General features: G+C 36.9%; 1 protein-coding gene across 1 annotated transcript in view; it reads left to right on the top strand.

The window, feature by feature from the left end:
- SMC4 (structural maintenance of chromosomes 4) overlaps nt 1-20,841 on the top strand; it is a 34,931-nt gene extending 14,090 nt beyond the window's left edge. Inside the window, exons 5-23 of the mRNA XM_010178710.1 lie at nt 1,144-1,308; nt 2,363-2,490; nt 3,001-3,141; nt 4,003-4,153; nt 4,958-5,122; nt 5,960-6,193; nt 6,775-6,960; nt 8,602-8,763; nt 9,316-9,541; nt 9,635-9,711; nt 11,533-11,685; nt 12,200-12,326; nt 13,382-13,571; nt 14,488-14,632; nt 15,652-15,825; nt 17,136-17,318; nt 18,089-18,321; nt 18,983-19,166; nt 20,653-20,841. Coding sequence (XP_010177012.1) covers nt 1,144-1,308; nt 2,363-2,490; nt 3,001-3,141; nt 4,003-4,153; nt 4,958-5,122; nt 5,960-6,193; nt 6,775-6,960; nt 8,602-8,763; nt 9,316-9,541; nt 9,635-9,711; nt 11,533-11,685; nt 12,200-12,326; nt 13,382-13,571; nt 14,488-14,632; nt 15,652-15,825; nt 17,136-17,318; nt 18,089-18,321; nt 18,983-19,166; nt 20,653-20,841 — 3,213 coding nt within the window. The remainder of the gene's footprint in view (nt 1-1,143; nt 1,309-2,362; nt 2,491-3,000; nt 3,142-4,002; nt 4,154-4,957; nt 5,123-5,959; nt 6,194-6,774; nt 6,961-8,601; nt 8,764-9,315; nt 9,542-9,634; nt 9,712-11,532; nt 11,686-12,199; nt 12,327-13,381; nt 13,572-14,487; nt 14,633-15,651; nt 15,826-17,135; nt 17,319-18,088; nt 18,322-18,982; nt 19,167-20,652) is intronic.
- The last annotated feature ends 2,525 nt before the right edge of the window (nt 20,842-23,366 follow it).

Genomic DNA, 23,366 nt, shown 5'->3' with positions numbered 1-23,366 from the left:
TATTTTCACTCTGTGGATATAGACTAGGGTTTTTTTACATACATAGCACAGATACCAGAATATAACTTTTGTTTTGTTTTTAGATCACATCAGTTCTAAAATCAAATTTAAAATTAAATTTTAACCATCTTGTTATTTCATGCGTTTAAAAATCGGTCACAAGGGCTGATACTGATACTCTGCACTATTGGCTGGCTGGTTCACAAATAAGTTCTCTTGTCGTGTACCTAACCATCCGGGTTTTGAAGAGTGATTAGTTTTTTACTCGGTGTTCTTTTTATTTAATTTTTGCAGCATCTATCACCTCTGTTCTTGCTCCAGATAGCATTTTAATATGTGTACATTAAATATCATGTCTTCACTTCCTGATACATGACCATGTAATTTACAAAATACAATCCATGTTTTGATAGATTTCGTGCTACTCTATCCTAGGCATAAAATACTGATTGCAGATTTTTTTTTGTTGGCTAATGATAGCATCAGGAAAATAAGCACTTCTTGTCATTGTTTTAATCTTTCCTAATTCGTATTTTTAAAAAATAAAATTTTTACTATTTAGCTTAATAATTTAAAGTTAATGCTGTAAATGAAAGGAAATTAAACTAAGTAAGCCTGATACTTAAAGTTTTTCTTTTTCCAACAAGGAAGTCTCAGTTGTATCAAAACCAAATCCAGTTCATCTATCAGATACGATTTTGTGGACCCTTTCTTTTCTAAAGAGAACTCTTGAGGGACTTCAATCCTGATTAAGCTACCTTAAGACTACTGGGTGCTACATGACCTGGAGGGCATGCTTTATTCTCTTCTCTTTTTTAGGTTGAGGAAATACATTTTGAGTCTTTAGAAAAATGAAGCAGTGTTTAGACTTGAATGTTGGCTTCAGAAGAGACACTGGTTTTCATGCACATCACCACCATGCACTACTTGGAGGAAATTTCTGTTTGTTTTGATCTTTGTTTTCCCTAATATATTGCTACTCTGAGTAGTCAGTTTTGATTACTGCATTACTTTGTTCTTTTTCTGTAGTGCTAGAACATGGTCACATACCTGCTATTGCAAAGACGTTTGTATTTTTTCAGAATACTAATTCCCTCAGGAAAAAAAAAATGAAAAGAAAACATCAAACTTTTCTTTTCCAAGGGGGAAGTTGAGCAAATCGCAATGATGAAACCAAAAGGCCAGACAGAACATGAAGAAGGCTTGCTTGAATTCTTAGAAGACATAATAGGATCTGCACGACTTGTAGATCCTATCCAAGCTCTATGTCACAGAGTAGAGATTTTAAATGAACAGAGAGGAGAAAAGGTGAGTCTCAGAAAGGCTTGTTTGCATTCTTAATAAAAAACTATAAACTTGTGGTGTTTCATTATTGAATTTTTTAGAAAAACAGTTAAATTTTGTTGAACAGTTAACAATGGCTTGGTTAAAACTTGATGCTCCTTTACATGAGTCTAAGCACAGAGAAATTTCAAGTTACCACGTCTGCTGTTTCTCACAATTTTAAAAGAAATGGGCAGTCAACATCGGTTGCCCTCGTTAAACACTTAACAATGCTGTTGACTTTTGATTCCCAAAAGTTTGGTTGAAGACAAGATTTCACCTGTTGAACACTCTGATCATATCTGCATGCATGAAATGATTCTCAGACTGAATAGAGAACAAATTATCATTATCTGAATACATCCAGATAGGACGCTCTGTCTGCCAGGCTCCTATTGCTAAATAGCAAATAGGAGAAGTAGCAGGGAAACCTTTCATATGCTAAGAAAAGAAGAGCTGTAGGCACAGCATTGGTGATGTAATGCACGCACATCTGCATGAGGATACAGAAAATCAGCTGTGATGAGCTATGAAGATGTATTGCAGAGCTTGCTTTCATAACTTTATTTATGCATTGAGTTCTAAAAGTACTAATATAAAAGTTATTTTTACTTTACTTGATGTGTTCTTGGTGAATCTTACTATGTTGCAGACTTTTTTAGAGGCTGGAAGACGTAGTTGCAGGAGTTAATTTTAAAGGGGCTAATCCAATTGAAATACAGAAAATAACATTGACTGTCGATATGTAGCTTTTTTTTCTCAGCTACAGTTTCCTTGATCTCCCTGAGCTGTTCCTAGCATCTGTAGGATCCCTTTTTAGTTTTAAACTACTGTTTGAATTTCCTGAAAAGGACAGTCTGTTGTGGAAATAGTGAACTGTTAATTTGGAAAGCTTATAGTGCTCAATTGCCTTGCGGAGTTAATTGTTGAACACCATCTCTAGAGGACGTGTGGGCTACAAAGGGTCTGGGTGTTTTCTTCCTTGTGATTTGTTCTGTAGTACTAGCAGTAAAGTTGGCTCTTACTCTGTTTTGTCTAGTTAAATAGAGTTAAAATGGTGGAAAAAGAAAAGGATGCCTTGGAAGCGGACAGGAATAAAGCCATTGAATTTCTTTCTTTGGAAAACAAAATGTTTAAAGAAAAGAACCGTATCTGTCAATACTATGTGTAAGTACTTCTCTAAAGTTTGATTTGGTTTTAATGTGGTGCTAAATTTTGCTTCCATATCTAATTAGAAATATTTTGTTTCTTAACTGCTGTATCAGTACTTCAAAATTAGTTGAATAGCATGTAGCTAGTGATTTTTTGTTACAAATTATAAAGTTTAAAATTTTAAAATAATGAATATGTTCACTAAAACCCCTTTTAAAAACTGCAAAACAACAAAAACCAGAGCCAACAGCCTGCTTCCCAGCTTTTTACAAAGTAAAGCAGTCTGGGAAATTAGTCTCTTACAGCTTTATACTTTGAGAGAGTAGGTAATTTTAAAACTGTCTTTCATAGTGTCTGTTAGATTTCCTTGCTGTTTTGTATTAAATTGACAAGGTTACTCAATAATGGATATTAGAATTTAATACTTTACATAATCCCTGTATTGCACTAAAGATTGGAAATGTATATTCATTATTAATTAATTTTGTGGAAAAAAAGTTGAGTTTGGTGGTTTTGTTTTCCTAGCTACGACCTAAAGAAACGACTAAATGATATGGAACTGCAGAAAGAAAAAGTTAATGAAGAAACAAAAGATCTTAATGAGAAGAGCAGTAAACTTTCAAATGAAATTAGAACCAGGAATAAAGCTTTGAAAGAACTTGAAAAGTAAGTACTTCAGGTGTAGATTCGTAGGCTAAGAGTACTGTTTTCTATATCCTGTGTATGTGGTGGATTTAGCAGACTTTTCAGAAGAAGCTATGGTAGTTGTATTGCAGAGGGGAAAGGTCTGAGAAAGTAGTGGTATACAGTAGTTGCATGGGAAGGTGATCAAAGGGAGCACAGCTGGGTTTTTCGGTAGTTATCCACCAAAACCACAAATTACCTGATGCACAGAGTCACACCGTATTTATATATAGACTGGCATGGATTAAATTATCTTTCACACAGAAATGAATTTTAAAGAATTCTCAGTGGTTTGGTTTGGTTGCTTCTCTTGGAGCAATCTGGGTGATATTCATGATTACGATAAGAAAATATCTGATTTTTTTTAATGGAAATTAAAGTACAAAATTTTTAATATTGACTGTATTAAATAAAATAATTGGGAGCTTGTTTCAGGTTTTTAGATGTACAACCATAATGCTTAGGTACATGTATTTCTCTGGTTTCCTTATGAATCTCTTATGCATAAACGCTGTTTCCCTAGAATTTGTTTGGATGCTAATCTAACTGTAATATTAACCTCATCCTCTGAGATCATAATAAGTTATATGAGATAATTTAATATTTAATTCTGAATTCTGTCACAGGAAAAAATTCTGAAAATGTTTTAATATTGCAGTGTTAGTTCATCTTTTTCTGATGAAACATCACTTCTGCGAGGAAAATACCGTGAATTTAATAAGTATTGGATGTTTTTCATGAAAACTGAATTGGTTTAAATTCTATATGCTTACTTATGAAGCTAAGCTCTACTGACATTTTATAAGGTATCAAAGAGATTATTATTTTTGTTTTTTGCTTCAGGAAATGCAGTAAAATTGCAAAGTGTGTAGACGAAAATAAAGAAAAATTTACTCAGTTGGAATTGCAGGATATCAAAGTAAGGGAGAGTTTAAAATTTGTCAAAAGCAAGGCCAAAACCCTGGAGAAGCAACTCCAAAAGGACAAAGGAAAGGTAATATGAACTGTAACTTGATTTTCTTAAAGAAATGCAATTGGCTGCTCTAGATAAGAACATCTTTGTGCAGCTGGGATAGAATACCAGAGGACATCAATTGTACTTCGTGCAACAACGATGGAAAAAATATGTTTAATTTTTTTTTAATCAGGTATTTTGTGCCTTTTAAATCAGCTAGGGATTTTATTTGCAAATCACTTCCTGAAGTAATGCATTTTTCTCCCTTAAACCATTGATTGCACATCTTACTGTGGGAGACTGGCTAGCAGCACCAGGCTGTTTTCTGCCTAAAGGCAGTCAGAAGCTTTCTTGTTGCTTCTCAGCTCTGTCGAGAGGTCTCATGGCTTGAAAAGCATCTTTTTATCATGCTTGTCGAGGTAACAGGAATAATGTGTGTTCTCACAGTTACTACCTTTTCAAAACTTTTTTTTCCTGTTTCCCTAGTTAATTTAATGGATGTATTTTAAAGTTGGTTGTTGCCAGCTGTTATAGATCTTAAGTCACTCTGGATCAAGACTTCTGCAAGTGCGTATTTAAGAATCAAGCCTTACTGTGTTTCAAAGACTTGAGTTCTCGCGTGTAGAGCTATGTTCTTCTGGATGGGCTTTAGAACTGAACAAGTCTTGCAAATAAAATCCTGGCCTCTTGCTATAGCCGTGGTGTATCTTATCCTACGAAAACACATGAGATTCGTTAGGACTTACACTTCCTTTGACTGCCATATAGTGCTTGAAAGGCAGGGTTGAAAGATAAGGCAGAACCGTTTTATTTCGGTGGAAGTTAAGTCTTTTTCTTTCATAGGTAGAAGAATTGAAAAATGCAGCGTCCAATAGTGAAAAAGCTATCAGTGAAGCCACATCTAAGAAGGAGCGTCTTGAAGAGACAAAAAAGAAAGAGGAAGAAAAGCTCCAGGAGGTTATAAATAGCTTTAAGAATGAGACAAAAGAACTTCGGGAAGACAAAGAGGTTTGAACTGTTTTAACTTAGTACACTTTACTGTATTAACTGTATAGCTTTTATACTTATGAATGAAACGATCACAAGATAGTTGTAAAATGTATTTTATGACAATGCACTTTCGTATAAGTTCAGTGAAGCCTAACTGGGAAATTAATTTATATATTTGCAATTGGAGCGAAATAATTCTCATTAAGTTGTTTGCTTTTTATAGTGATCATGTGTCCTTAAGTGTATTATTCACATATGTATATTAAATAATTCTATACTTCCGTTATTTGAACACACTTTAATTTTATCCCATCAAAATGTTTGAGCCAGTATGTTTATAGAAATGAACAGATGTTGAAATGGTATGTTCTGAGCCTCTCACACAGCTGTAGGCTGTCTTTGCATCGACAGACAACCACTGTAACACTTGGTTATTGTTGTTGATATTTGCTGTCCAGTCACTGAACACCTGGAGCTTGGAACTTTGTCCTGTAAATTTTGCAGATTATTTTCTGTACTTGAAAACATAGTTTCTGCATTTGATCTGTAATTTAGCGCAATATGTAAGGTCCTCCCAACTTCAAGTTGAGAAAAAGATACAAAGCTTGTATAGAAAAGTTCTAAGGTAATACCCTGATGTTCTTTATAATTATGAAAACCCCCTTATTTCACTTCTGTACAGGAGACATTAATAAATTAGGATATTCTTGTTCTTCTAGATAACATAACTGTTTTCAGCTGACATGAGAGTTAGTAAAAGAACTTGCCTTTCCTCTCTTTCTTTCATACAGTGTGACTGATGTAATAAATCCCACAGTTGTCTGGTTTTAGTTGTAACGTTGTTCATTTTTGCAGAGCAAAGAAAGAGAGCTTCTGGAGTTCTGTACAACAGTAAATGAAGCACGTTCAAAGATGGCTATAGCCCAGTCAGAGCTTGAGATCTATCTCTGCAGTCATAATACTGCTATGTCTCATTTAAATGAGGCAAAGGAGTCTCTGATGACTACTTCAGAAACTATTAAGCAAAGGAAAGCTGCTATCAAGGATATAGATGCAAAATTACCCCAGGCTGAACAGGAACTAAAAGAGGTGAGGCTTAAGTCAGAAATGATATGTGAAAATTACAACACAATGTTGAACACATAAACCAAAGTTCCACTTCTTGTTTTAGCGATAGTTATGGTGAAAATAAATAAAAACCACCTTCAATAAAATAACATTTAAAAACAATAGTCTAATACTTAGTTAATCAATGAAGTAAGTATTTGATTTCAAACTTAGTTTGGGTTAAGCAAATGTTAACGAAGTTGAAAACTAAATGCTCTATATTGCTGCAAGGGAGTCAGTTCACGTGTTGTAATGAGACATGTTAAAACAAATGAACAGCTCTGTTTCTGAGCTGCCTTTGAATTTCACTTCTTGCTCCTCTCTCATTCCTCAAGAAAAAAAGTCCTATTACCTTGTCCTAAGCCTGATTCATTAATCCATAAGCTGTCTTATTTTTATCAAAGCGTACTCAATACTAGACAAAGTGTATCCAAATACCAGTGTATATTTGCTGTTCTGCTTCTCAGTGGCTGGTTTCATTGCCTACACAATCGTGAATCTCAGACTCCCTGAATACAGTAGTTTTCATGAGGCTAAGATAATATCTGTCTTTTAACCAATAGAAAGAGAATGAGCTTGAGAAGATGGGAAGAAAAGAATCAGATGTTAACAGTCATGTTCGAAATCTGCGTCAAAAAGTAGAAGAAGCCAAAAGTTCTTTAGCGCTAAGTGTCAGTCGGGGAAAAGTGCTTGAGGCTCTACTTCAGCAGAAGAAATCTGGAAATATTCCTGGACTATATGGAAGACTGGTAAATTTTAAGACTATTATACTTTTAGCCTTAAACTTTATAGGAGCAGAGTGGTGTTTCTGTAATTAAGTGAAAGATAGAATTCCTCACCTTTTTGGTGCTAGTAATTTGGACAACAGAATTGTAAATCCTGTGGACTTGCTCTAAATTAAAAGAAGATTGTTAAAGAAGGTTGTTCTATTCAATACTAAGGAGAAGCAGTAGAAGGTTGTTCTATTCACTACAAAGGAAAACCAGTGCCTAGGAGAGCCTTATATTTTTCATACTGGTCTTTAGGCTAAATCAGTTCACTGCTGTTCTGGGAATATCCTCAAGCCAAGGATACCAACATGACTTGTAACCTCTCCATGCTTTGAGTGCTGCCTAGGCGCCTGCGTTGGGCTACAACTGACAGCTGTAGTGATTCTGATTCCTTTGAACGTTAGAAACATATAGTCCTAATAAACAAATATATATTATATATATATAATGAAGTACTGTGGAGTACTGCTTTTTACCTTCTGGTGCTGCAGAAGGTAGAATCAATCAGTAACTACACACCTTGTAGAACTGTAATGAAACTTTAAAAATCCAACAAACATATTACAAATTGTATATAACTTAATATGGAACTGTAAATTTTTTTTGCTTCAAAATTTAGAGAATTTGGTCTCTTTGCTGTTTATTTCCTCTTGGTTTACTTGGAAATATGTCAAATCAAAAAGAGCAATATTGTTGTTCCAGAAGACCAAGGAAAGCTGTGTCATAGCAAAACAGTGACTGTTATCAGTTCTTTCCAAGCAGTGTAGATTTAAAGTTCTGAACACTTGCAGTTGAGGTAGAGTTCTTAATTTCGTTTATTTTTTCCAGACACCAAACAGTACATGCGTTTGAGTGGAAATGTAAAAGTGCTACTTTTGTATTCTGCAATTTTATCTTTTTTTTCCTACCTGCTTGTCCAGGGAGATGTATCTATGCTTCAGAAAAATCAGTTTACTTAAAGTATGCATATTTAAAAAGTGCATATATAGACGTATTAAAAAAGGATAATGAACGGCAAGCAGACCACTATCTAGTACAGCTGGCATGTCGTTTGTCTCATGCTCTGTTATCACTTGCCACCGAGAGGAGTGTGAAGTTAATCTGTTCCTGGATAACTCACTGCTGGTTTTATCTGCAGATACAGAATTTTTTAAAGATAATGAGTACCCTGTATCCATTTCAAGTGTCTGACTTGCTAGGTTCTGCCCTGCTGACCAATGGTAGATCTGTACACAGAACACAAATGGTTTTGTTAGGCCAGACTGCCTCACTAAAATGCTGGCATATAAAATTTACCATTTGTCTACAAAAAATAAATCAATACTACCACATAGCTCTACCAGAAACACCACTTCTGAAGCTCTAAATATATTAACTTCTATGGAAACAAGTACATTAGAAATGCATTAATAGCAGTGTGCAGAAGATGACAGGTGTGGTAATAGAACTTGTAAAATAACTAAGGTTTAAGTTCTTTCACAGAAAAATGTTTTATAGTTTTGTAACCTTGTTTCACTTTGTGTAAAGGTTTTATCATTTGTTTCTTAATACCAAGACAAAATGCTGATGCCAAGCTAATTAGCATCCTTCTGTCTTACCCCCCCAATCCTCAATTATTAGGGAGACTTGGGAGCTATCAATGACAAGTACGATGTTGCTATTTCATCATCTTGCAGTGCCTTAGACTACATTGTTGTTGATACAATTGATACCGCACAGGCATGTGTGAATTTCTTAAAAGCAACAGGAGCTGGGTTTGCCTCGTTTATAGCCCTGGACAAAGTAAGTACAAGCACTTCGGCTAAACCAATTGTTGATCTACACTACTGTGCATGGTACTAATACTGTATGTGTATAATCTATTAACATGCATAACTATGCATTACATATTAATTACACTATATATGGATTAATACAGGTAAAGCTAAAATACAAAACTTTCTAATAGGCTGTTCATGCCTTAGAATATTCTACTTGCAAATGATAATGTTTGCTTACAGAGAATTACAAGGCTTTTTGGATACCTGTATGTGTACAAGAAATGTTTGGTGTGTCTTTTTTATATTATTTAGATTTACTAACAAATTGGCAAACTTCATAATCCAAGTAATCTAGTAACTGTAAACTAGAAAAACTATAAAAGACAATAATGAGTTATCAGTGATTTTTTAATTATACTGAAAGTAAGTAGAGCTCCCCAAGGAAGGAAGCTTTACTGTTAACTGCAGTACCACTGCATTTGCTTTAAAGCCTTAACATACCTTAAAATAATGAAATGACCGCACAATTTATCCTAAGGAATCTCTCATTCATTTATTGACTTTTTTGATGTAGATGGCTGTGTGGGAAAAAAACACTCAAAAAATCTCAACTCCTGAGAATACTCCTCGGTTGTTTGATCTGGTGAAAGTAGAAGACGAGAAGGTTCGGCTGGCTTTTTACTTTGCGTTACGTGACACCCTAGTAGCTAATGACTTGGAAGAAGCTACCAGAATAGCATTCCAAAAAGATAAAAGATGGAGGGTGGTAACACTGCAAGGACAAATCATTGAACAGTCAGGTATTTAAGTGCAAACTTGCAGTTATATTTTAAGCACATTAAATATGATCTCTAAGGACAATTAGCTTGCTAACTTCTTCTCTTTTACTTTAGGAACAATGACTGGTGGTGGTAAAGTAATGAAGGGCAAAATGGGTTCCTCAGTAGTAATGGATGTTTCAGAAGAAGAGGTTAGTACATAATTTTAATTAAAAGTGAAATTTCTATAAAGTTCTTTGTTTTGGCAGTTCATACACACATGTGCCATGCACTTTTAAATCAGCATGAGTAGTTAACAATTTATGATGCAAGATACATTAACAAGGATGTATAAAGGTGCAGTTCATGAGGTTAGCATAGGTTAGATTGCTCTTCAGCGCATTTGTTCCCAGCCCAGCTACCATATGCCTATTTAATTTTTAGTCTCAAAGTGCTACCTTTGATAGCTTGGAGGTGGAGTGAAGGTAGAGATGAGAACACAGAAGGTACTGATCATAGGGAACCATTGAGCCACAAAGCAGTACACACACCTTAGCAGCAAGAAAAGACAGGTTTGATCCTTCATTTTTATGTCCTTGGAAGATTTGTCAGGGAGCAGCAGAGCTTTCCTTCCAATCTGAGTTTTAAGAATGTTTTGGAATATCAAGATACAGGTCGCTTTTTCTTCTCAATTCTTTATTTTAGTCTAGTTCTATTTAGTGCAGATGTAGCCTGTGTCCTTTTTGCCTAGTACCTGCTGATCACCTTAACTGAGTTCAAACATCAAAGTGTTGCTGTCTCTTCAAGAATACAAGCTCCTCTGTGTAACTGTCAAGTAAACCATGGCTCCTGACATCAGTCCTCTCCCTACAGAACAAACCTTTGCTCTTTAGCAATGAGAGCTATAAGCCAACATAAAGGTTAAATACTTGCTTACCACTAAGGACACAGAAACATATATTTTTAGGTGAACATACTTTCAAATTGGAGAACTTGAAAATCAAACACAACTAAGGTTCTCTATCTGATTGTTCTGGTGGAGGAGATAACCCTGTCACCATGTTTGCTGTCATTGCTGATGATTCTATACTTTTTGGTTTTATCACTGAGAGATTAGTGGTTAATTTTTTTTGTTGCCAAGCCTATTTAGATAATGCTGTATTTGTAGAGAACTAATGAACTAACCTTGTGGACAAAGCATTATTGCCCTAGCCTTGTAAAAGGTCAATCAATATATAAGGCAGCTCATACCTAGATCTTAGTAATAAAAGACTTTGCTATTTCCTGTCTTCATGCTTTAGAGTTATTCATTGTTTGTTCTCTCCAAGAGACAGGCTTATATACTGTTTTCTGTTTGGCCCATGAGAGATACTATGGCACGCAACATTAAGATCAGTAGCGTAACTTCATTTCTCCATTTTCAGCAATTTGAGCTCTATACCTCTCTAGCGTAGTGGACTACTCCAGTACCTCTCTAGCATAGTGGACAACTCCAGGTAAAACAAGTACATTCATATCCATGCCTGGTAAACAGTTCTCTACAAGTAAAAACAGAAAATGGGCTGGAATCTGAAACATATCCGTATTCCATTCGCTCTTGAAAATGAATTGCAAGACTCGATCACTTGACCAGTTACTATGTACAAAAGCTTCTCTTCCAAACACCGGATGACCACTAAAAACAATGACCATTAAATCTTAACTGTAGTAAAAGCTGCTCCTAGTTTCTCCTTGTGTGTGTTTTGGTTTTTGCTTTCACTACTCTGACTTAAGCCTTTCAAGCTTAATCTAGTTTTATTTCCTTAAAACAATTCTCCATTACAAGCTATTTCAATAGGGGTTCTTCAGCTTTTTCTTATGATTGCCTCACTTGTTTTTCACCATTATAATTGATCTTCTCAGCAGGCAGCCTCCATACTCTGTCCACTTCATCGTGTTTTAAGAGATCGTAGACTGTTGAGCACATGACTGAGGTCTTGATTTGCTTTGTAGTGAAGACAGTGGGCAAATGATCATATCTCATTTTTGTGTAGGTCAATAAAATGGAATCTCAACTGCAGAAGGATTCTGAAAGAGCAGCACAGTACATGGAAGAGAAAATTCAACTTGAAGAAACCATAAGCGAACTGCGCCAAAATACTCAGGAAATGAGATATACTTTAGAAAAGTATGCAGCAAGTATCAAGGTGAGTAAGTTTCAAAAACAAGTTGACAAGTTTTCGCTCCTTCCCCTGCCCCCATTCTCTTGTGCAGAGAAGGGAAAAAACCAAAACAACCACCACCACCCCCAAAAACAAACAAACAAATGAAACTATGAACACAGGTGCAGGCAAAGACTGAAAACCAGCCTGTGAGTTGGTGTAAAAAACCAGACCATGGTGCCCTGTCAACATTCCTCTTAGCATGCGTCCAGAACAAAGTCTCAATAGCTGCTATGAGGAAAATACGTATCCCAGCTAAAGCTGTGATACCAACTTGTTTTCACTAAATCAAACACTGCAATTCTCTCAGAAATGCGGCTTTGCTGAAACAAGAAAGGGAAGCTACAATTCAGTCCTAGCAAAAACGGGACAGTTGAAGCAGTATCTGGCTTCTCCATAACAGTGCAGAGGAATGACTTCTCAGCCCATTTAACATAGTCTGTGCTAGTCTAGGATGTGTTTAAAGTACAGGATTCTAACACAGTTGTGTTTTCTGTAGGGTTTATCTGAACATGAAAATTTTCTGAAAAAACGAGTTAAGGAACTTGAAGCAGATGTAGCTGCTGCTGCTCCGGACAAAATGAGACAGAAGGAATTGGAAAATATCTTTAATAATTATAAAAAAGGTACATTTTGTGGAGAGGGGATTATAGATAAAATTTAGTCATGTTCATTTACTAATACAGGAATGAATGGTTCTAGCTTTGTTCTTCCAGATGACCAGTGTGGGACCATACCTTGGTTTGGAACCTCTTTTCTTCTAAGAGGGTGATAAAACGTACGTCTAGAGATTAGAGTGTGAAAATCCTTTTGTTTTCTTGCAGTTGTTCAAGTTCATGTCTCGGTCAAGCTACAGTAAACATAAATTTTAGTATGTTTTTGTTTTATTTGAGTAGACTTTTATGGCTGTATTATATACAGACTCATAGGGAAACTTAGTTTGATGAGGGTTAAGAATTGTTAATGTGGAGGATAATTATATTAAAAGCAAATAAAGGCTTTTGTGATGCTCTAACTAGACCATTACATGGCTATGAAAAGAACACCCTGTATTCTTTTGTGGGCATGCTATACCGCAGCATTCTGTGAAAGATGTTTACTCTGAGAGCCTGAATAACAGCTTCTCTGAAGTAATTGGTGCTTAGTAAAGTAAACCTTGACTGCTGCTTTGTATTTCTTGCTCAGGGAATATTAAACCGTATATTCCCCACAGTTCTGCTTTCATAGCATTTTAGGAAAGAGAATATGTACTACTACGGATTCCTTCTGTCCCTCTTTTGAGCAGCATAGCATCAAGCGAGCACGAATGCTTTACTTTCTCAATCACACTAAGGTTTGATGTTACAAATAGCTTCTTTAGCATTTCTACCAAGTAAATGCAGAGACGCAAACCTGTGCTCTCTTTTGAAGAGCTGACCGCCTTCTACCTGTCAAGTCTTTGCTTTACCCCTTATGTTCCCAAAAGGAAATCATACATTTGTAGCAAACTTGGTGTGGGATTTTTTTTGTTCATTTGTTTTGTACTTACAATGCTAAGGTGCTAGGTTGTTTAAGAAATAGGTGGACTTCTCAATACATCAATACAGCAGAGTATTTTATCACTTAAGTCTTGATGCATTCCAGCAGCCCAGTGTCACTAGGGACAGCATAATGACCTGAACTTGATTTTGTTTCTTGACAGATTATGACAGTGTTGCTGAGAAAGCTGCTAAATTAGAAAATGAAATTGAACGATTGCATAACCTCATACTTGAGATCAATAATCGTAAATTTAAAGCACAGAAAGACAAACTTGATAAGATTGACAAAGAAATAGATGAATGTACTTCAGCTATTACTGCAGCCAAAGTGGCGGTCAAGACTGCAAACAGGTACGGCAGACATCAGTGTGCTCAAGGGTAGAGCTTTAGGCTGTAATCACACTGCTGTGATCTGTGTTTGATTACGGTTGGACTTTCCGTGGGGGATTTGTCAGGCTAGAGGAGGTGGTTTGCACCTCTTTATGGCTAGAGGAAAACTGGAGGGTGGAGGTCATAACCTTTTTCTGTAAACTGATTTATCTCAAACTGAGACTGGCTCTTAATTAAGAATTGTTAATTAGTGTGCTTTTCAAGCAAAGGATCAGAGACCTTAGCTTAGGGAAACCTGACCGAGGAGAGTTATGTTAGCTCTGTCTGCTGACATCAGTGCCTGCAGCACATTTGCTTGTTTTAAGTAGTCTCCATAGCTAAAACTCCCGTGATCTTAAATTCTTAATTTTCAGTTGCATGTCTAAAACCAAATGTTGCTTGTGTCAAGGAGGTAAATGGAAACTAAATTCTGTAGTTTCTAATGGACAGTTTAAAAGTCAGGTGTATTTTTTTTCTGCTAATATTTGTCTATCACTAAAATGCAATATTTCAATATAAAGATTCAAAATAACACTTAATTCCCATGCAGTGGAGCAGTTCATATCTGAAGGGACTACTTTTATTATAAAACATGTCAGGAAATAAAATGTGGAAGTTTGTTTAACAATACATAATGAACACTTGGAATAAATGCTGAAACTGTCACTGAAAGAAAAAATGAAGTAGTTGAGTGAGGCTTGTCTGCTGTATGTTTAAGGAAGACAACTTGTTTTTACTTTGATGTCTCAGGAGTGTGAGAGTTCATGCATAAATCAGCACTTCCTTTTTGGTTGTCAATAGCTATTGAACAATCTTTCAAGTAAGACTGGATTTCCAGATTATCTTACGTCACATCTGTACTCATGTGAGGTATACAAACACTTCTGTACCTGTGCAGAAACCTGAAAAAAGCCGAAGAGTCTGTTCTTCGCACGGAGAAGGAAATTGAGGATAATGAGAAAGAAATGAAAAACTTAAACGAAGAGATGACCACGATAGAAGAGAAAGCTACTGAGGCTATAAATAACCGCACACAAGCTGAAGTAAGTGTTGTGTTAATTTAGGGTATTTTTTCATAAAGGCTGCAGTCTGTGAAATAAATTTCAGATAACAGTTGTTGTGTCAGGGCTGTGCTAATGGCTGCTGTCTGTTACCCTTCATTCCAGGCAGGCCTAGCAAGGGGTTGCATTATCTGATAAGCCTCAGCCTTGACAATACTGGTCTAAAGTCTCTTTTTTTTTAATCTTAGGTGCTTTACTACTCATCCTCCAAAAATTCACACGGGGATAAAATGACAAAGAGTGGTTTTTTCCTGTTTCCTGACACACACATTGTGTGCATTAATACAAATTAATAATTTTTATTAATCAAGGTTGACCTTTAAGTATAGATGCTAGGGGAGAAATTAGACTAAAGAAGTCCTTATAAGTGATTTGGTTTTCAGGTAAGATCAGGATGATGAATTATATCCCAGCTATATCCTTCTATTATGCAAATTTTGTTGAGCAGCTGAAGAGTGACATTCCATGATTGTCAGGGAATGGGAATTTTGGGTGTTGTTTTGACTTACCTGGAAATACATCTTGACTCAACTTTCTGAAGCTAAGAAAAAACTTAAACCAAGTTTCCCCAAAGAAACTATTGATTCTAAAACTCTTGTTTAAAAATAGATTTTGTCCAGCTATGTGGGACTTTAGTTTCCCATCTAGACTTCTGTATGAGAGTGAAAACAGCCAGAACAGCTGAAATTTTTTCAAATAAAGCTGTTTCTTTAAAACTGTCTTTCTCTAAAATTGCCTTTTAGCTAAAAATGTATGAGCGTAGGGCTCGTTGAATTCAGATCTGGAGTGAAAATATGAACTGCAGCACATTTTCAGTCATTCTAGAATTCAGGGACCAGATTAATCTAAATACAAGAGTATGTATTTGTTTATATCAATACTTAGGATTGTGGAGAGTAAGGTCTGTGAATAATATAGTGAAAACAAATCTACAACCTGAGAAAGTGGCAACATTTTTGTGGGCAATTGATTAACGCACTTTTTTGGTCATTTCTGTTTAGGAAGCATTGCCAGCACTTCAGGAGGAGCACCACAACTTACTCCAGGAGATTAAAGCTATTCAGGATGATGAACACGCACTTCGAAAGGCAGCACTTAATATTAAGCTGAAAATTGAACAAGTTGATAGTTGTATTTCTGCACACCAGTCAAAGATTAAATACTGGCAAAAAGAGGTAGGGAAATTGTTTAGTTCCTAAAACTTGAACTACAAGATCTTAAAAGATTCATATGTTAACGTGTACCTAGAAAACATAATCTGGGAGAAAATTCTTATTTGGCTCACATTTTATTGGTGTTTATGCTACAGAAAAGTAACTTGAGAAAAGATAACCTTTCAGTCTTTTACTTTCTGGTTTACATACAAAGCTGTGGATGAGTTGTGAATTAAATTCTTTAGCTTTTAGCTTTTCACTTCTTTTTTTTACGTATGAAGGAATGGTAGGATGTCCAAAACTGATGTAATGCTAGCTACAAGTAATTAAAAGCAACGAGGGAAAAATAAGTAGGCCATAAACAGCAACCAGAAGACTTTTTGTGCCTGTGTGTCCCCTACACACAGACTAAAAAATGTTCTAAAAGGGTAGGCAACCTCATAGGTGAGAGAAGCTAAGAGGAGTAAGATGTTGATAACTAAAACACAACTTATGTGCAACTGTATTCAGTGCTGTGTCCACTAAGCTGTTCTTTATAAAACAGCAAGACTTTTTCCTTGGAAACATTTTGCCTAAGACTTGTAGTCCATTTGGTACCTCAAAGTGCCTTTCCCTGATTATAGATAATTGGGCAAACAGGAATTCCCTGGGGCCAGGCAGAAACTGTTCCTCAGAGACTGCTGCTTGAACCAGCTCGTTGAATAAATTGGAGCCAGAGGAGCAAGGAATTGCTCGCTCTAGGTGCTACACCACCTAGCTGCTCAGAGTTGGAGCTGTGTCCGAGCAGGGCTACTGGCAGCTTTCACGCAGGCAAATGCATGGCCAGCTTTACACGGACTTTATTTCCTGCTGTCAGGTCCATTCTAACTGTTCTGTTTCTGTTGAACAAGCTGGTTTGAAGCATTGCCTGGCATTTGGAGGATTCATTTCAAAAATGTCTCTGAGCAGCTTCCAGGGGCAGCTACCCAGCAAAGTGAAGCTGCTGTCAAACTCTTCAACATTGAACACAAAGTATTAAGTATATTGTTGTTACAGCTCTGTGGCATCAGTAGAGGTGACTTCCTTGTTATCTGCTACTGCTCCTACTACAGAGAAATCTCCTTTGTAAGAATGATGTCTACAACTTTCAGGAACAGAATAATAAGAGAAAAGGATATTTGTTGGCTTTCTCAGATTTTATTTTTAGAGGCAGTTATATGGAGAAACTTTGACTGTTTTGAGACTGGAAGGTTCAGTGTGTACTGATACAGAAAATGCTTATTTTAGAGACTAGTTCATGTGATAGCTAATGTACCCTCTAAAGACTTCTAGTAACTGCTTTTGAATTTTAGATGTCAAAATTATCACTGCACCCCATAGAAGAGAAAGCACCTGAAACACTTCCAGTACTAAGTCAAGAAGAGCTTGAGGCTATCAAGGATCCAGATGTTATCACTAAGCAAATAGCTCTCCTGGAAGCCCAGTGTCAGGAAATGAAACCCAACCTTGGTGTTATTGAAGAATATAAGAAGAAGGTAAGCTTTTAATTACTGGTGTGTAGAGTGCCTGTCGGTGCAACAATACAGTGTACACACCATCTTCGGTAACCACTGTCTGTACAGCTTCATTGTTTTCCAGTACTTGAATCTGTACAGAACTGTCACTGCTTCTGAAGTACGGAGGTAGCCTTCAGGTGTGCCTTTTTCCTCAGGTGACTGCTTAGATGGATCCCACACTTGAAATAATGTGAAAAATGCACACTCAATGTAGGTGACAAAAGAAAATATCTTGTCAATAGGCAAGGGAAAGGGGAAAGGTGGTCCTGTTCTTCAGTGCCTTTCTTTTGGAGCCTGAAATGGAACCCTTGATTTTTCCCTTTCTCCTCTGCGGGCTGCACTGTTGTTAGCATCTGGAATATTTCTTAGATCGTGTTTAGCCAAGTGTGAAAGTTGTCTAGGAGCTTAAATACACCTTTCATTTGTGATACCGTGGATGGTGGGTGAGGACAACTTTCTCCTGTGAAAGTTTTACAGTCAACTGGTCTTGACAGTCTGGACAGATACACAATACTAAGATTTTTTTTTCCTCCTAAATATAGTCACTTCAGCAATACTGGACTGTTCGACAGACTAAATATTCTTTAATTATTTTTTTAACACAGGTTTTCCAGTATATGGAGATCATTTGGTTTTGTTCTTTTGTTACCAGACTGTTAGCAGATTTTCAAATGGTAGGAAAAGTGGTTTAATATCTAAGTTAAGGGAATGGCTTGTTTAACTGTAGTTTTGTTGTTTGTTTTCTACAGGAAGAGCTATACTTGAAACGCGTGGCTGAATTGGATGAAATCACTGATGAGAGAAACCGGTTCAGACAAGCTTTTGAAGATCTTAGGAGACAAAGACTAAATGAATTTATGGCAGGATTTACTGTAATAGCAACTAAACTGAAGGAAACCTATCAGATGCTTAATTTGGGAGGAGATGCTGAATTAGAATTTGTGGACAGTCTGGATCCCTTCTCTGAGGGAATCTGGTTTAGGTTTGTCAAAGTATTTTGTATTATTGCTGTAATTCTTCATTGTATTCCTTTCTTTCAGCCTGCTTTTAAAGTAAATTTTCCCTCATCAGCTAACCAAGACAGCCCTCCCTCTTGGCAAGTATCGGGAAGATCCTGACAGAAGCCACACCTCTTTAGCATTTATTTCTCCTGGAGAAATAAGTAATTTGCAGCACTTAGAAAGCTTTGACTTTGACGCAATTTCTCAGTTTCTTAATTCCCAAATCATTTCATTCTGCCTGGGGAATTATCAGTCACATTGTTAACTGGAGATTCTTCTGTTATAAATGGTCCTAAGAGTATATTTGTTACTTGAGAGTAGAATAGCACTTTTGAAAGGTAATGAAATGGCAGCTCTTAAGTGTTGTAGTTCCCACAGAACAGTGGAGTGTTGCGGTGAGTTCAGGGAAGCATCAGTTGTCCACACAGCTGTGCAGGCACCTGGGGAATTGTTCCTTGGTGAACAGAGGTAATGCAGTTTGCTGCCTCTCAGCTGTGGAGGACTGAGAGTATCAGGCAGCTCATCCATGGTTTAGAGCTTCTCCATCTGTCTTCCAAGAATTCTCTCTTGTGTCTTGCTTTTCACTGCGACGTATTTATTTTCATCTTGAACAGAAATAAGTTGAAAACTAATTTCTTTCAGTGTTCGGCCACCAAAGAAAAGTTGGAAGAAGTTATTTAATTTATCAGGAGGAGAGAAAACTCTTAGTTCACTGGCTTTAATCTTTGCTCTTCATCATTACAAGCCAACACCACTTTATTTTATGGATGAGATTGATGCAGCGCTTGACTTCAGAAATGTAACTATAGTAGCGCATTACTTATATGTAAGTATTTAATAGTATCTACTTAACAGTATAATTTTTCTAAGATATTTTCTCCTCTGCCAGAAGAGACAAAGTGGTAACACAATTATGACCAGATTTAAAAATCTGGAATTGCAGACTATTTTCAAATAATTAAGTGGAAACTATGCACTAAGCAGACTTCCAGAAAGGTGTTTAGAATGTTGCTTTCTGCATATTTTTCCAAAGCTGCTAAGTTTGATGCTTTCCTGAAATGAGGCAACTAATAGCAGAATTACAGGTTTTTTTCTCTCATAGTTTGCCAGAGGTGCAATATCTACATGTATCCCTGCTGTTGCTGTTTCCTCTTTAAAAATATAGATACTTTCCCCAAAATAATGAGCTATTGTCAGCTGAGATACAGTAACTTACTATGCTTTAGTAATGTGTTAATGGGTTTCACTCCTGGGTGCAGCTGAGGTTCCTTGGTTTTATATTTTCATTTCATTAACAGAAGCTGTTTTCTGTAGGCCTCTTTGATCTGTGTCTTTATGAGGGGGTTTTGGTTTTTTTTCTTTCATGCCTTAAATGTGGTGACAACAGAATTTTAAAAGTGAAGCAACATTTTTGGTTGCTAATTTAAACTTAGAATTTTCAGAATTATCTAAAGAGTAACCAACAGGTTTGGAAACATCCTAGAAGTGCCAAAGATCATGATTAGCTACTTAAAATTAGGAAAACGCTTTGAAGATACTTGCCTGCAGCTGCAGTTTTAAGCTTTGCTTCCACCATGCCTGTACTTTCACAAAGGTGGGTCCATCACCCAGATGTAGTTTGGTAAAGCAAAGAGTTTAATTTCAACTCAAGTGTAGATTGACACTTAAATCTGAAACTTAGTGTAGGTTTAGCTCTTGCCTGCAAATTATTATAAAACAAGTGTAGGCACTGTGTGTGCTGTCTGTGCCTCAAAGTGATGCTAGCTCTAAAACAGGTAAGTGGCCAGCCCTTGGGCTGGCAGGCTGCAGGGCCATGCCCCTGCCAAGGGGGCTGCACTGTCCCCTCACAGTGCAGTGGCCCTCAGTGTGTAGAAACAGGTTTGTTTTCCTTTTCATTCCTAAAGCAACCCATGCTATAACAACTCAGGTAAGGTACTAATACCCACCTTTGGTAAGTCCTGTGGAAGTCATGTTAGAACTGTGCTGAATTGCAACTCTGGAAAGAAATTTGCTTTTGTTTGTATTTCATCAAATTCACTTGAATGGGTCATGTAAAAGAGAAAAGGAGGAAACCCATGTTTTAACTTTACTGCTTAAGTAAACTGCAGTGCTTTGTGCTGACAGCCAAGCTGGGAGTGTGTTGTACACAGACCAGTTATGGACAGCAGGAGCTCTGAGGCTTCATCACTTGTGGATTTGCTGAATGACAGAACTACTTACAGTGATGTGTTCCTTAGTTTCTAAAACCTAGACCATACAAGAACAGAGCTTTTTGAAATACTGTGGGCTAACATACATAACTTCTCTTTCAGGAGCAAACAAACAATGCACAGTTCATCATCATCTCCCTGCGAGAAAACATGTTTGAGATTGCAGACAGATTAATTGGAATTTATAAGACCAACAATACCTCAAAAAGTGTGGCAATAAACCCCAAACTCATTGCAGCTAAAGGACTGGCTGAACTCGCTGCTCATGAGGAAACTACAGCTCAAAACTAGAATGGAATAACCTTCCATTCCATTCCCATTGCTGCTGTTTACTTCCATCTAATATCCTTTTGTATTTGAGATTCTTTTATTTTTGTTTATTTGACTTGCTTAATAAAACCAGCCTTACTAAATTCCATTTGCTCAGTATACAGTCTATATTAATCTTAATTGCATGAGCTTGAGTAAAAAATAAAGCTATTTCTCAAGTTTTGTATCTAGCTGCATTTTAATATTCTGTGCTTAGCCTTGATGTCAATGCTTGGATTTGGCACTTGGTTTTAAATGCCTCTTTTGATACAGTAAAGGAAGGAAATGGCTTTTAAATACCCTGTAACATTTTATTATATATATTTCAATCTTGCCATTTTCATTCCAAGTAGACTTAAATCAACATGGTTTTGTAATCCTGTTTCTGTTGCTGTTGCCAGCTGAACACTGGGTGATGGACCTTGCCCAGTGAAAGCCAAGGCACAGTCATCAACCTAGAGCTGATCTGGTTTGTGCTGTAGTAACTGTAGAGTTATAGTAAGAAAAGAGAGAAATGTTTTCAATGTAATGTTAGCCATTAAATCAACTACTGGCAAGGGGTTATTTATTCCATGTATATTACACAATGTCTATGTGCACTATCTGATTATTACCAGTTTAGAAGAGACATCTGGGCAGTTTTCAGACACCACAGCTCTGCAAGTCACAGGCATGATATTAGATAAGGGGCTTGCATTCTGGTTTTTCTGTTCTGCCACAGCCCAGCTCCAGCCACAAGCACTGGGCACAGTTTTGGTTTTCCCAACTCAGAATGAAGCTAGAAAGTCTTGCAGTACAGCTTCAGGATCAATGCCAAGACCGAAAAAGTCCAGTACAAGAGAGGCAGCCCTTTTGAAGAGCAGCAGAGGAACACTGCTGACCCAGTGTGGGATGCAGTAAGGAAAGTAGCAGCAGGCAGGTAACTAAGCCTGTATCTTAAAATTTTTGCATGAGTTCAAAAGGAGCTGCAGGGCAGGGATCATCTTTTGTGTAAAGTGAACAGGGGAACACAATGTGTTATTTTCAACTGCAAGAGACCTTCCTCGAAAAGCAATCTTCTGATTGCTCCCTTGGTATCTCAGCTCTCTGCCTGGACACTTGGAAACTTCAGTCTCTTCCCTCATTGGGTCTCAACACACACTTTTCTAACCAGACTTCCTCTTAAAAGGAAATCTGAAAAACTACTGCATGTCTTAAACAAGATAAGAAAAAAACCCACTCTAGATTTGACAGGGTACAAACCTCTCTTGCACCTCAATTAAAATGCAGTAAAAAGACTTCATTTTCTTAAAAGCTTCCATTATATGAAACTGCACACAGGACTTGTGAACAAAAGAAAAAGCCGCTCACAGCACTGCACTCCAGCAGTTCCCTTGCTAGCTCAAACACCAGTATTCACTGACCCATCAGGAAAATCCACAAAACAGGCCTGGTGTGGGCAATGCGAAAACCTGTGAAATCCACATTGACCCACCTCATGATGTGCCACTTCAGAGAATCTTCCGAATGTTCATGCTACAAAAAAATGGAGCACCTGGAAGAAGCTGCAGCAGCTCAATGGAGCACTGCTGAACAGCCGTGTTCCTGCTCCATCTCCTCTCACAAGTTCAGCCCTGTTTAGGATCAGAGGGAAGGTTCTGTGCAGTAAGGAAATCAAGGCGTTAGCCAATCTTACTGTAAGAATATATTTTATTTGTATGCAAATTTATTAAAATATATAGTATGTTATAAGTAACAAGTACTAAATGTTTCAGTTGGTGGTAAAGGCATTTTATAAATTCCTGTAGTATTGAAAAGTAAAATTGCATTATTAATTTTCTGTAAGTTTTTAAAAGTCAGAAAAACAAAAGGAAGGCAAGTTAAAAAAAAAGCAGCCTCACCTGATAGCAGACACTCAGCACCAGGTCTCGAGAGGACAGACATGCCAAGTGACGGCCTTCTAGCAAGGCTTAAAACATAGCCAAACTCCTCATTTTATTGGGAAATTATGATGACAACATGTACACACTCTCAGGACTGGGATACGGCAATATTAGGCTATCGATTTTGTTACCACAATCTTTATTTTGGTTTAAGGAATACATCAGCATTGCATCTGAGGACTGACCTTGTTCTCAGTTCTCCCTGAAGTCTGGCAACAGCTGGTGTTTTGCAGGACCCCAGTAGTGTCTGCTGGTAGCAACGGTCAAGTTTTGGTTTGCATGAGGGTTTAAAAGAGCCAATAGTTCAAGGCTGGCCTCAGTGTGCAGCCACTCTTATTTAAAAATATACAGTAGCCAAGGAATGGTGCCACGCTAGAGTATGCTATTATTTTTATCAAGTCAAATACAACTAGACATGGCAAATATTCTTTTCTCATATTTTATAAAATCACTAGTGAATTCTAAGCTTATCTGTGTTCTGCTGTTGTAACAGCAACACTTCAATGCTGATCCAGTACCTACTGTAATCAGGCTGGGAACTGAAGGCAAAAACGAGCTTTCACTGAGGATTTCACTCCCAAGCAG

This window comes from Mesitornis unicolor, unplaced genomic scaffold (genome assembly GCF_000695765.1).
Source record: "Mesitornis unicolor isolate BGI_N332 unplaced genomic scaffold, ASM69576v1 scaffold22902, whole genome shotgun sequence".
Taxonomy (NCBI): domain Eukaryota; kingdom Metazoa; phylum Chordata; class Aves; order Mesitornithiformes; family Mesitornithidae; genus Mesitornis; species Mesitornis unicolor.
The sequence above is the reverse complement of the archived record's forward strand: the minus strand, read 5'-3'. Positions and strand labels throughout refer to the sequence as shown.